The sequence below is a fragment of the Coloeus monedula genome, assembly GCF_965178545.1.
Source record: "Coloeus monedula genome assembly, chromosome: 14".
Classification (NCBI taxonomy): domain Eukaryota; kingdom Metazoa; phylum Chordata; class Aves; order Passeriformes; family Corvidae; genus Coloeus; species Coloeus monedula.
In genome coordinates, this window is record NC_138794.1 from 11,163,337 (window position 1) to 11,177,334 (window position 13,998).

The 13,998-nt window shown below is 44.2% G+C and overlaps 1 protein-coding gene across 2 annotated transcripts in view; it reads right to left on the reverse strand.

Annotated features, from left to right (window-relative positions):
* Positions 1 to 13,998, reverse strand: part of MEGF11 (multiple EGF like domains 11) — a gene marked incomplete at its 3' end in the record, with an annotated part of 188,187 nt that overhangs the window by 89,740 nt on the left and 84,449 nt on the right. For both annotated transcript variants that reach the window (XM_082291017.1, XM_082291018.1), the window contains exons 3-4: positions 2,147 to 2,393; positions 72 to 192 (exon numbers count right to left, since the gene is read on the reverse strand). In XM_082291017.1, coding sequence (XP_082147143.1) covers positions 72 to 192; positions 2,147 to 2,393 — 368 coding nt within the window. The remainder of the gene's footprint in view (positions 1 to 71; positions 193 to 2,146; positions 2,394 to 13,998) is intronic.

Genomic DNA, 13,998 nt, shown 5'->3' on the forward strand with positions numbered 1-13,998 from the left:
TCCACGTCAGCTGAGACAGTGAACAATTACCATCCAATTCCAAGCCCTAAATGAGGATGAGCAGTACCCACCATCCATCCAGCAGGACAGGAGCACTCCCCGGTGATGTGGTGACAAACTCCCCCGTTCTGGCAGGGGCAGCGCAGCTCACACTGGGCTCCGTGGCTGCCAGGGGGACACAGCTCCTCACAGCTTTGGGGAGAGAGAACAACAGAAAACAAAGAGATCATTTTAAAGAACCTACAGGAAACAGTAAATGAGGAAAACCCACAACACAGGTCATCATGGGAGTCCTTATGCAAATGACAAAACCTCAGGCTCAGCTGGCATTGCCAATTAGCTGAGATTCCTTTAATTTCTGCTGGGGTTGTTTACATGCCATGGATCCAGCCCTGTAAGGCTGACGCATGTGTGTAACCTTCATGCATGTACCAAATCCCACCCATCTCAACAGGACAACTCATAACCATTAAAATAGCCCAGGAAAATACGAGTTGCAGGATGAAGCCCTCAATGTGAATTATATGACATGGCAATAAAAGAAGCTGAAAACAGAATAAAAGGATGGGATTAAAACGCTTGAAATTTCTCCAGTCACTACCGAATGTTAACATTTGCGGTGTATAATGGACTGGCAAGGACTCAACATCATTTAAAGGCTATTTAGGCTCATTGAGTCCCTCTCAGTACTTGTGGAGGGGCAATGTGAGGCTAATCCCTGGAAAGCCCAGTGTCTCCTACACCTGCACATCAGAGCTTCCAGCATCAAGGTTTTGAAACTACAGGATGTTCTCCCCCTAACCGACTGTCCTCTGATGAGGATGTTCCTACAACATATCAGGGGCCGTCCCTGCTGAGAACTGACACACTGATGTCAAGGGGAGCACTCCCAAGAGAAAGCAGAGTCCTTAGCAGTGAGTGCTTCCACGACTGAGGTCACAAGTCTAGGAGGAAATCAGGTACTAAATAAAATATTCAAAAGACCTATCACTTATTTATGAGGGTTAACACTGCCCTTATTTTTAACTTTCCCCTTCATGCAGGTCAACAAATAATAATAGACTGCAAAAGTGTTAACTCACCTGCAATAGATCTCCAACCAAATTCAGTGACTAAATTCTCTTTTCCCCTTAAATAATTCTGAAAAACATAATTACTTCTGAAACTACTGAAAGATCTCTAATGAGAACTGATGTTACACTGTGGGCAATTTTAAACAAGAAACTATTGCTTGCTGTCCTAAAATTAATATGCACATTTTGTGAATCCTACTGGTAAACTTTCCGTGTGGTGGATAGAGATTTAGCTACATGATTCTCGTTAAAGTTAATAGGAGTCACACCGCTAAATCCCTGCTCTCTATGCTTAAAATTTACCCCCTAGATACTAAGCTGATATAGTTAACAACGATGCTTTCTCAGTTAGATTGAAAGTCAAATAAACTGGGGATGGAAAAGTCCCATTTGATGCTGCACTGGACTGCTAATGAGGAGAGAGTCCAACTGCTTATCAAAACTCCACTGTAATTTGGATTGTATTCACATTCTGAAATTAGGAACAGGTAAAGTTGTTGCACAAGTTGGAAAATATAAATTATTTTTAAGCTTATTTTAGCACTATATTTTATTTTAATAGCACAGAATCATAGAATTCCGGGATGGTTTGGGTTGGAAGAGTCATTGAAGCCAGATCCAACTTGCTGCCATGGGCAGGGACACCTTCCACTATCCCAGGCTGCTCCAAGCCCCGTCCAGCCTGGCCTTGGACACTTCCAGGGATCCAGGGGCAGCCCCAGCTTCTCTGGGCACCCTGTGCCAGGGCCTCCCCACCCTCACAGGGAAGAATTCCTTCCCAATAACCCATCTAACCCTGTCCTCTGGCACTTTAAAGCCATTCCCCTTTGTTCTATCACTACATACCCTTGTCCTAAGTCCCCCTCCAGCTCTCTTGAAGGCTCCCTTCACGGTCACAGGTATAATCAGCAGCAAGAACAGAGGTTCCCTTTCTTCAGTCTCTCTGAAATCCCGTTCCCTGATTTCTACAAAGGCCAGTGTACAACAGCGTGTAAATTCAGCAATTACTCGTCGCGTTAAACGCGGCCGAACCAAATCAGCTCAAGGGAGTCCCCAGCTCTTGCTGCACTTACAACACCCCGGTGTATCCAGGCGCGCAGTGGCACTCGCCGGTCTGGTGGTCACAGGTGGCCCCGTGCTGGCACTGGCACTGGAAGTGGCAGCCCTTGCCGTAGGTGCCCGGCTCGCAGAGCTCCTCGCAGCGCCAGCCGCGGAAGCCGTCGGCGCACACGCAGGCGCCCGTGATGGGGTTGCAGAGTGCTTCATTCTGGCACTGGCACCGGTTGCTGCAGTGGGGCCCCCAGTGCTCGCTGTCACAGCCTGCGAACACACACCGAGTTACCCACGCGGGGACACGGGGCTGCCTCACCCCACAGCCGCACGTGCACCTCAGCCAGAGTCTTCTAAAGAAACCCCCGCTCCCAAACTGCTCCCCCGAGCCGGCTTTAACATCTGCCCCCACCCCGCCCCAGCTTCCGCATCTGCCCCCCGACCCAGCTTTAGGGTGCAAGCATACAACGGCACCACTGTCATACCTAGAGTTGAGGACTTGTTTAACAACTTATTGCATCAGGCCCGAAATCTTTTAATATCCTGTTTCTTAGTGCTTTTAGATTGCTGGAAGGAATGAATTTATAGAGGAATTAGATGCAGAGGGTCACATCCTGCCTGCAGTGCACTTAATGGCAGGTGGTGTTGCCAAGCAAATCCTGTTGATTTAATAATGTCATCAAATATTGGGTTTTTTTGCTACGTTCCCATAAGATAACATACACGATAATCTAGAGAAGGCCTTCTCCTTGGTGGTGTTTGTTTGTTTGTTTTCTTATTAATCTGTATATTTATTTATTTTTGCTTGGACTAAATAGTGAGAGGGAAGAAAATAACACTGGAGACAGGATGTCATGAGGCTGCCCAGACTCAGGGATGAAGGTGTGGAATGAGTATGTCAGATAATTCCTGTGCTAATAACAGCAACACAGAAGGACCCTAAAACCTCTAGCCACTGATACAGAGAGGAGGTTCCCTATGGAATGCATTAAGGCACAGTGAGAGCCCTTCATGTGACAATCCTGCCTGATCCCTTCTACTCTTTTGAGGACCATGTGAAGGATGGGAGAGGGAAGTCAGCCTTACAGGAACAGTTTGTCCTGATTTGCTATTGAAACAGCACCTGCACAACACCTCTTTGAGCTGCATGCACTGAACAGAGCTCAAAGCAAACCTTGACCTGAGGTCAAGGTTTCCTCAGCAAAAAGCAGGAAAACAAGGATTTCTTCAGCAGTCCTACCCTCCACTTAGCAGCCTTTCACCATAGCTATGGCAAGGGTGAAGAAAATTCTCATCCTATTAAGAACAGGCAACTGGGAAGGGCACAGCTCCTGATCACTTTCCAGGTACAGCTGGTTGTGCTCGGAGCTGGTTTCAATTTCACCAACAATCCTCCTGCGAGTGGTGTAGATCCCACTGCCAGGCAGGAGAGGAGAGTGGAATCCCAGCAACAGGGCTGTTTTCACAAACTCTTTTATTTGCAAACATGGAAACTAATCCCAGGTGATACACGCCGCCTCTCAGCCCCGGATCTGTTTCCAGGATTAGCGAGGTAAATGTAAAGCTCACTTAAGCTTGATGCTTTTGTCCTAGAAATTTCACAGCCCTCTCCTTCTACAGTGCTTGGCTATAAACCCACACTGGAAAACTGCAGCTATCAGTTAATTTTGGCAATATTTCTATTTATTATCCTTCATTTTGAGAAGGAGATACTGACTGGTCAGTGTGAGGATATCCAGCAGAAAAAGAAGTCAGCTCTTACATAATTTGCACTGCGGATTACCAGTTTACAAACTTGTGTTTCTTGAGCAAGTGTTAAAAGCTGAAATAAACACACAGAAAATAATTCCAAGGTCTCCAAAAGATCTGCAGGGTCTTAGAGGACACAGGTGCAGAGGTTTCATGTCCTGCAGGGAGCAGAGCACACCATGTACCCCTGTGCACAATCCCGGTCATGCCTCACCCTAGATCATTTATTGCTTTGCCTCACTTCTCGCACAGCTGTAAACAGGGATGATAGTTCCTCTCTAACACCACTGGGAGCCAAACAAACAAAATCTTACTCTTTATAAGACTTAAATTATTACTGAGAATCTGTGGGAAGAGATGATCTATCTTTATTTCACATAGACCCTTGCTAAGGCTCTGTGAGCCTTCTGGGGCAGGGAGCAAAGCTGCTGGAGCTGCTGGAGTTCCCCAGTAATTTCCATTCCAGAAACACTGATTTGTTTGCTGCAGAACTTGAACATCAAGGGATGCAGTTCTGCACCTCCACAAAGGATACAAATCCAAACCACATAGGCACAGCTGATGTCCCTCTGCATAGGGAAGTGGAGTGCAGGGATCAAACTGCACCTTGCCTGCTCTGGGGATTGATTCCTGCCTTCCCACACCTCACATCAGAGCCCCAGCTGCAGACTGTGGCTTGTTCTGAGCTGATACAGCTCCAGTTGCAATTAATTTCCCTAATATGAATAAATAACACTCATTAGAAGATATGATTCTATCCTTGCTGTTTCACATCTCAGGTGGGTGCTCCAAGCATCTGATTTGTCTGCTGGATTGGTGTTTTTCACTTTGAAAGAAAGTGAAGGGAAAAGAAAACCATTTATAGGAAGGAAAAATAATTTCCCTTCATTAGTTCAAGCATATTGTTTTACCTGTACAGTGCCTGCCTCAAACACAGCTCCTTTTCTGAGTCCATCTTGTTTGAACAGTTATTTGCAATCAGTATTTGGTCGCATGCTTGCTTCCTTCCTGTAGCAAATTTCACCCCACAATCTCACCAAAGGGAATTGAGTGAAATTTGTTAGCCATGTGTTAGTGTAAAATCTGGGATAAAGGAATTTCATCCTCACCTGATTTTACACTGCAGTAACCTCACATGAAAATAAGATCTTTTCTGCTCAAAGTTTATCAATTCCTGTTGGTTTTCTTTTCCCCTTTGTAGAGGGATTCCTTATGGAACAGGGGCATATGATACCCCTGGAAAGATTGGACAACTGAGGGTTGCTGAGGAAAAGCCCCTGAACAGGCCCCTGGCTGCAGGCAGGCCTGGAAAGCACCTGGCTGCAGGCAGCCCTCAGAGTCCTTGGCAAAGTTATACACTGGTCGTCTTCCCCGCTGATTAGAGGCCGTCTAGAGGCACTGGGCGTGAATCTCTGCAAAAGTAGATATAAGCTTGCATAGCTGTACAATAAAGGGAGAACGATGCTTAATCAAATTGGTGTATGTGTCATTTATCCGGCCAGCTCTCCGGACTCTGTCCCTAACGCCCCTTTCCCTAAGTCCCATATTGCAGTGGCAGACTGTAGAGTCATTTTGTTGGAACATGATGTGCCATTTATATAATGATACAATGATAATTCCAAGATCTGCACTGTGGGAACTTCACTACCTTTACAAAGGTAGATACAGGGATGATAAGCTAAAATCCAAGTACTTATTCTTACAATTAACCTCACTGAAATCAACAGGCTCACTCAGGTGTGAGACTACTCGAGTGTGTAACTGGCTACATGTTGGAGTCTAGTAGCTCCTTCTAGAAAATTATAAAACAGAAGAAACCAAAGACTTCAGCAACCAAAAGGTATTTTGTCTCTATAGAGCAGTGTGGCAAATCCTGGCTGGTGTGTGACAGTGACTCCAGGTTCTGAGACAGAGAGCAGAGCAGGCTGCACTTTGGGATTGACAGCACCCCTCCTCCCATGGGCAAAGAGAGACAATTTTAAACTCCAATCCCAGCCCAGCACAGTCTGATCCTGCTCTTGTTGATTGCCTCAGTGTGTTACTGTAATAAATAATAACAGCAACAACATGTGAACAGAGAGCTGATTAAAGCTCACACGAGCGCTCTGCTGTAAATGCAGGTGCCATTAAAAATGTCAAAATGATGAGACTTTAACCAGACCATCAATAAGGAAAGCAACCTGAGAGAGGTGATGTCAGGGAGGTACAAATGCTCCCCTTAGCTGCATGTGGGGATGTCAATACCACGAGGGATGAGTCTGAAACAGCCACTGTTCTCTTGGGAGATGCTACATTAAAGTGAGCTGCCATATTTCAGGTCATGTGCACACATACCCTGGAAAATGTGCTAACTTCCTCCCTTTTGCACCTTTGGAAATATGGCTGGAGATTAACCATCACCAGTAAAAATGAATGTGGCTCTGTAAGGGATGAGGCTGGGTGCCTAAGCACAATCACAGTGGTGTGCACTGGGTGCTGTGACAGGGGAGGGATTCACCCCTCGGTGGAGACTGCTCAAAGCAGCACCAAAAGTTTTCCTCCTTGTGCCATCCCCACTCCCACACTAAAACCTCAGTTACTTCCTGAAGTGAGGGCTCCTGCAGGCTCTGAATGTAGAATCATCAAATCATAGAATCCTTAAGGCTGGAAAAGACCTCCAGATCATCAAGTCCAACCTTCAAACAAACACCCCCATGCCCACTAAACCATAACATGAAATGCCACATCTGCTTGTTTTTGAATCCTTCCAGGGATGGTGACTCCACCACTTCCCTGGAGAGCCTGTTCCAGTGCTTAACCACTCCTTCAGTGAAGAAATTTTTCTGCTGTGGTCATGCATGGCATCCTGTTAGCAGTGCTGTCCTGGTAAATACACATCGAGGACACACAGGAAGTGCCGTTTCACTCCCCAAGTGCTGTTTACCCCTCTAGGAATGATTAGGGAATTGCTGCGTTCTGGGTCAATAGAGACACCCCGTACTCAGCGCAGCAGCACAAGTCAGACACAATGAAGCAAACACAGGAAGCTGAAAAGGTAACAGATAAATAAAAGGAGTCCCAAGGAAGGGGTGACATTTATGGAGTGGCTTATCCGGATGAGAGAGAGTCAAAAGTGCTATTCCAGAGCTTTTCCATCCCTGCACAGACACACTATCAATATGAAAATAGCATCTTCTATCACAACAGCAGCACAACCTGTGGTCTCAAGGTCTGAGTTTATTCTGTTCTCATGAGCATCAACCTCCCTGTGTCTCTTTTGTAGCCAGGGACCAGTTCTGTATGCCAGGTCTGAAAAGTCAGTGAGATATTCACAAACATCCTGCACAAGGCACAGTGGAAAAAGCCCAGTGTCTGATTTCCCTGACCCAGGGACTCAGGACCATATTGGGCTGATGGGGAGCTTCAATTAATCCACACTTTAAAGCAGCTTTCTACAAATTTGCTAAAGCCCAGAATGTGCTCATATTCAATAATCAATATTCTGGAATATTTCCAAATCCAGTTTGTAATGTTTAAATGAGATACTAGCCCTTAAAAAATGCAAACAGGAAATAAAATTAACTTATTAAATCTAGGAGGACATGGTTTAAGAGAGATTATTTTAGAATTTACTTTGAAATTAGGACTAGGTTCTCCTCTTAATGTAACTGTACTGTTGTAGAATGATTCTATGCATACAAATTGAGGTGAAATGTGGATGTAACTTTGAGTGCAGTTTTTTTTTGTCTAATTCAGTTTTGGAACCAGATGGTTGACCTAGCTAATGTAAAGCAGGCAAAGAAACTGCAAAAGGTAAAACATGTGCCTGAATGTAATGAATGGAAATTTAAAATAATCAATAACTATTTATTCCCTGCACTTTATCCAGTGGGAGAATTACAGCCCTGCATTGAGCTGTGTCTGCTCCCTGCACAACCATGACTCCTTTTGGGACAGTTCAACGCCTTTGCAAACAAAAGCCAAGCAATAGGTTTGAAACAAGGTCCTTGAAGAGGGAATTCCCTTACAATGACACGTCCCAGCACTTTGTGTTGGCTCTGAGCAGCGCTGAGTCCCTCAACTGACACCAACACACTGCTAAAGGCATGAGCCAAGTCACTGAAAAGCCACTCGCTGATCTGCTTGATTCTAACCCAAAAAAATGCTGTCTCTTAAGACTGATCACCCCTGTAACATCTAACACATGTTAATAACACTCAAAATAACCCAGATTTTCAGAAGTGCCCTTCAAAAATGTTCTTCCAAATGCTTAGAGACCAACATAATAATTCCATGATTTCACCAGCTGGGACACCTTCCATGTTCTGATCACTGTCCCACACCCAGGGGTGTGCTCAGGCGTCCCCAGAGAAAATCCACATGTACTCAAACTATAAAAATGCAATTTGCAGACACTCAGTGCCACCCCTGAATAACTCGTTACCTACATTTCTCAAAGATTCCAACCGTATTAAAAGCAATCTGAAATTAAAGACTTCAGGGCCTTAGCAGGATTCCTGTTACAATTTTTCCTGGGAGCAGCCATGGGCCACTGGCTGTTTAATCTCCATGCAGTAAGTGGCCCCTGGGGAGGGTGACAGCCCTGTGCTCTCAGTCCATGTGACTCACATGCCAGGGGTCTGCTCTGTCCCTGCTGATGAACCACCTGAACATCAGCCTGATGACACTCTTGGAGAGATTTTTGCTATTCTCTATTTGCTTTTTAAGGAAAACCAAACCAAACAGGGAGCAACCCATGTAAATAAGACATTTGACTTACGGAGTTGGTGTCACAAAAATAAAATGTCAGATTAAAGGTTGGAAATACAGCAGTAATTCAGTATGTGAGCCTATGAATTATGATATTTTCTTTAATTATGTGAGCACAGAGTACCCTGGCACTTGCTGACTTCTGAGCTTGTAGCTTTGCAGCCTTAAGGTTCCCAAACCTGGATTCCCTTTATCTCCAAAGCCAGGCTTTCAGTCACAGCTCATACAATTAGAATGAAGAAAATGCCAGTCCCAATGTTTACAACTCTAAGACTGCCCAGAGAATATATTTTGCATATGTAAATATGCATTTGTGTATCCACCCAAGGGGAAAACCCCTGGGGTTAATCCGAGGCTGGCAGGACTTGCCGTCAGTCTCATCCTCCCAGTTTATGGATCAGGCTTCATCAGGTAGAAATAGAAAGTTGGGAAGGGAACATCGGCTGATTTTTCCCAAAATGAATAAATTATTACTCACAGAAGGTAATCAATCTCATTTTGTGTTTGGCTTTTTTTCCTTTCTTAAGGACATGAAAACAGATTTTCATCCTTCAAGAAAGATTTTGCTGATTCTCCCTGAAGTTCCTGAAGTTCTCTGAATCAGATATGGAACATGTGGCTGATTTGGGCCCTGATTTGATCTTGGATGATGATCTCATTAGTCATTGACTCTCCAACATGTGGTACCTCACTCAGTCCCAGCACTCTAGAGGCCCTGCAGTTTATTTAGTATCCAGTGAGGAAACATTTTCTTTCCAAAGTAATTCTTGTTTAAAGAACATTCCTACGGTATTCTGTAGAATGCTCACAACAGTTACCTAGCTGCAGGTTTGTATTTTGGATAAATGAAAACAAAATCACTCCAAGTCAAAGAAAAGTTATGTATTTGAATGTCAGCCTCATCAAATCCTGTAATAATCCCAATATATTTTGGAAGCAGCAAAAAGGAAGAAACAACTTCTACTCCTGACAGATATCAAAGTGTGGTGCTTTCAGAATTTCTACTATGAGCTATTTTGACAGACGCTTCAAAAGAAGTGAAAATTAGAACATTAAAAAAACCTGAGAATATTTCCTATTTCTTTTTGTAGAAATTACCACTCTGTTTAATGAGCCTTTAACTCTACTGACACTCTGGATCTTACAAGGAGTTTTAAACCATGAAACGCTTCATAAGGGAGCGACAACATTCTATACAACACTGGCAGCTTGTCTTCTCATTATAATTTTTGTGAAGAAGATGCTGCATCCTTTAAAATGTTTTTTTTTTTAGTGTCATATTAATTGGAGGCAAAGTCTGTTCTTTAATTAGAATTTTACTGTGGTGAATTAAAAAATACATGGGCAGAGTATCAAGAGTCTAATAAAACTAAATGAAGATACTATCTTTCCTCTGTATGAAACCCAGCAGTCTTTGCTCTCGCAGAACTTCCATCAATACTTCATTATTATTGTCTAGGACAGGCTTGTAATAATAATATCTGCAAGTAACTTACTTCCAAATTCTGTCTTCCAACTGGGTAAAACATTTTCTCTCTCAACATCTGTAATGGACTTTAGATGTTTTCATTGACTAGGTAATGAAATTTTCTGGTAATGCCTCTGCACAGAAGTAAAATCAGATTTGCCTTCAAGAAGGGGTAGAAATGCACTGGATATGCCTAAAACACTGCAGGACAAGGACAGGAAGGAGATGCATCCTTCAAGAAACCAGTGTTGGAGGGGCTCAGGAGTGCTGGCAGCAGAGCTGCTCAGAGAGGCCTCTGTCCCTGGAGATTTGGAGCTGCTGATCCCACAGCTGTGCTTCGTGTGAAAAAGCCGTGTGCAATATCCACATGGACTTCTTGCTACTCTAAATAATCTTTATTTGAGTGCTCAGCAAGGCAGTTGTGAGAGCAGAAACAAATCCTCTCTCAGTTCAGTAATTCCATCTGACTTTGATGCAGTTTGGAGCAGACCCACAGGGCCAGTCAGGGAGCTGCAGGAGGCTGCCCATGCTGGCTGCCCTTCAGTCACATCCTCACCCAGCTCCTGGAGCCGGGCAGGACAACTTCATCCTTCACCTGGGGAATCCAGCATGTGGAAAGCAACGTGATCCAACCCTGGAGTCACCTTTCCACCCTCCATGACTGCAGAGCATCGAGCAGGACCCACCCTGCCTGGCCAAGCTCTCAGAGATGTGCTCAGCTCCTTGTTTTTCACAGCGCATAAACCTGGCCTTGTCGAAGGTCACTCTGCTGATGTTTTGCCAGATAGGCAATATGCCTTTATTTGCAGTTAAAGCAAAAATAAAGCTTAAAGGAGAAACAGCTCCTTGTCACTACAACAAGGAGTAGAGGATGTTCCTTCTCCTTGTCATTCCCATGCAGGGATGTGTCCCTTCTCCTATAGCTGCTGAGCAAAGGGAGCAGGATTGGCTGAGCAGTGGGGAAAATCAAGACATGCATATGGAAGAAATGCTGTATCCACCTCACCAGCTTCAAATTGTGCCACAAAGTTTCCCTTTCAAGGAGATGGATAAACACATCCTTCATGCATAACATAACTCGTAGTCCTGACTCATCAGTCATTTTTAAGATGGTCAATAAGCAATTTATTTTATTGTGTTGATACTGAAAAACGAAGTAAACACTGTGGATTGTGGTATTTGCTTTTATTTCCAACAGTGTAGCTGGAGAGTAAAAAGAACCACTTATTTCTTTTGCTACAATTCCCTCTTAATGCCTAATCACAGAATCCTGGGATGGTTTGGGTAGGAAGGGACCATAAAGATCCTGTTCCACCCCCTGCCCTGGGCAGGGACACCCTCCACTATCCCACGGTGCTCCAAGCCCCGGCCAACCTGGCCTTGGACACTTCCAGGGATCCAGGGGCAGCCACAGCTTCTCTGGGCACCCTGTGCCAGGGCCTCCCCACCCTCACAGCCAAGAATTCCTTCCTATCATCTAAGCTAAATCTCTCCTCTTTTAGTTTAAAATCTCTCCCCCTTGTCCTGTCACTGGGTCACCTGTGCACTGCTCTGCAGCCAAACAATATCAGCTTAAAGGATGTTCTGCCCTAGCAAGTGAATGCAGGAAAAATCTTAACTTTACCAGTGTGAATTCTGTTACTCACAGACATTCAGAGAGAATTAGAGCAGCAGAAAGCCCAGTGGCCTTTGAAAAAGGGGTGTCTTTTATATCTAAAACAGTTCAAAGGCTTGCAAAAATGGTGTGCAGGTATCCACACCAGCTACTTGATCTCTTTTCTTCCAGGCATACTTGAACCTTCACATGGCTCTTTAATGTTACCAAATGTCTTCAAGATATCTTAAATATACTGCTGTCTTTCTCTTATAAACCATTAATAGTAATGTCCCTTTCAGGCACAGAAAAAGAAACAGTTTTGTAAAAAAGTCTTGCCCTGTGTGACCCAGTAAAAACTAGAACGTTCAGTCATCAAAACACATTGCAAGACTCAGCACAGTCTCTGCAAAACCTTTCTTGTATTTACCAACAGAAAATAGCAAGTCTGAAACTACTGGGGGCAAAAAAAAGCAAAAATACAAAAATACTAGAATATTACACTCTCTTCTCACATCACTCAGGCATGGAGATGTAGAATGTGCTTTTAATAAAGAGATAAACATGAGGCAGACAAATACTGCACAGCTAAAATACCAGGAGCCAAAGCCTGGGTGTCCCTGGGTGTGCTGGGAAAGGCAGAGGACACAGAGCCCAGCATCAGGAGAGGTTTATGCCAGAAAAATTCCAGTGTCCCTAGAGCAGCTCCTTAGACTGCACCACTGCTGCAGCTCTCCTGCACCACTTCTTTAGGATGCAAATGCTGAGAGAGCAGAGCAGCCTCAGCAAGCAAAGCACCAGCCCCAAGCCAGCAGAACATTCAGGCATCTCTGCCTGTGTCCCTACAGCTTCCTCTGCCCACCAGTGGGGCTTTGGTTTCCTTCTGGAGAGCCAGGCAGGAGGAGAAAGTCGTCTCATAAATTATTGAGATTGGATGTCTAAACCTTGATATTTTATTTTGACTTCCCAACATGTTCCAATGTTGTTCACAGAAGCGTAAATTAATGCCAATTTCTAAAGCAGAAGTTGCTCTAAACTGGGAAGTGAAACTTTTTTGTTATGATGTTAAAAACAGACAATTCTTAAACTGTTTTACATTCTGAAAAACAGGCTGATCAAAACTGTTCATGCTCACAATCAGTTATGGGTGTACTGAGCTGAAATGTTTTGACAAAATCGCAGCCATATGGAAGCCGGTACTTTCGGAACAGTTTCCCCATTGTAGATTCCTGCATTAAGCCATCAAGTGTCAGGCAGGCAGAAACACTAAATCATCACTCCACATGTTTTTTCCTCATTGTTTACAAACAACCTGTTCATGCCTCCAGCATTATCCATGGGTCAGCCTCACAGAAACCAGGAAAATCCACACGGCAGCTCCACTTCCCAGACACTGGGTATCAGTTCCTGGAGGTTCAGTCCAAGGAACTGTGGAACAGCTTCCCGCTGGATTAATTTAATTTCTCTCTTTTTTAGTGACAACTGCCACTGACAAGGAAAAAGCAAAACAGACATACATGACTTCCTGGCTGGATGGCAGCTGGGAAATGAACAGGATTTTGCTGGAGGAGAGCACAGCACCTGTGCATTAAAGGTTTTAAATGCCAGATTCCCTTTAAGGTTCAGATCACTACATGCTCCTAGTGGCTGCAGAGATATATCTTTAAAAAATCACAGGGAAAAAGAGGTTGTCTGATGAGACCATCACCTAAATTGTCACTGGCCATGCTGCACAGTGCCATCAGAATCACCTCAGGCTCACCCCAGTGCCCTTTCCAGCCAGGGAATTTCTTTCCATCATCTGTAATCATCTTTGATAAGAGCTGGCCTCCGTGGGTTAAGTGAGTGCCATCTGGAAAATGACACTGATTCCACAACTTTGCTGCTTCCATGACTAAGAAAGGTGCCCTGCTCCCTACAGAACATCTGAGCAGAGCAAACACCGAACCCCCCAAATGTTAAATAATCAATGAGCAGAAGGAGGCACGAGCCCACAACAGGAACCACCCAGGGAAATGCTGGATATTCCTGATGCCTGTGAGGATGGTGATTGTGTGGTAGGTGGTGATTTAGGAATGCTGCTGACACACATGCACAAATCTGATGACACAGGAAATTAGCATCCGTTCCTCTCCCCCTGCTTCAGAAGAATTTACTAAATATAGCTCACTCTTTAAATATTAAGGATATCTGCAGAATGTTGTTGTTTTTGAAAGGGTTCTTTCCTGACTGGATTTTCCTCATCAGGCTTAGTAATCAAGTTGTTTTATTTGGAATGGATAATTATTAGTTGAATGATTAATTATTCAGAGTAC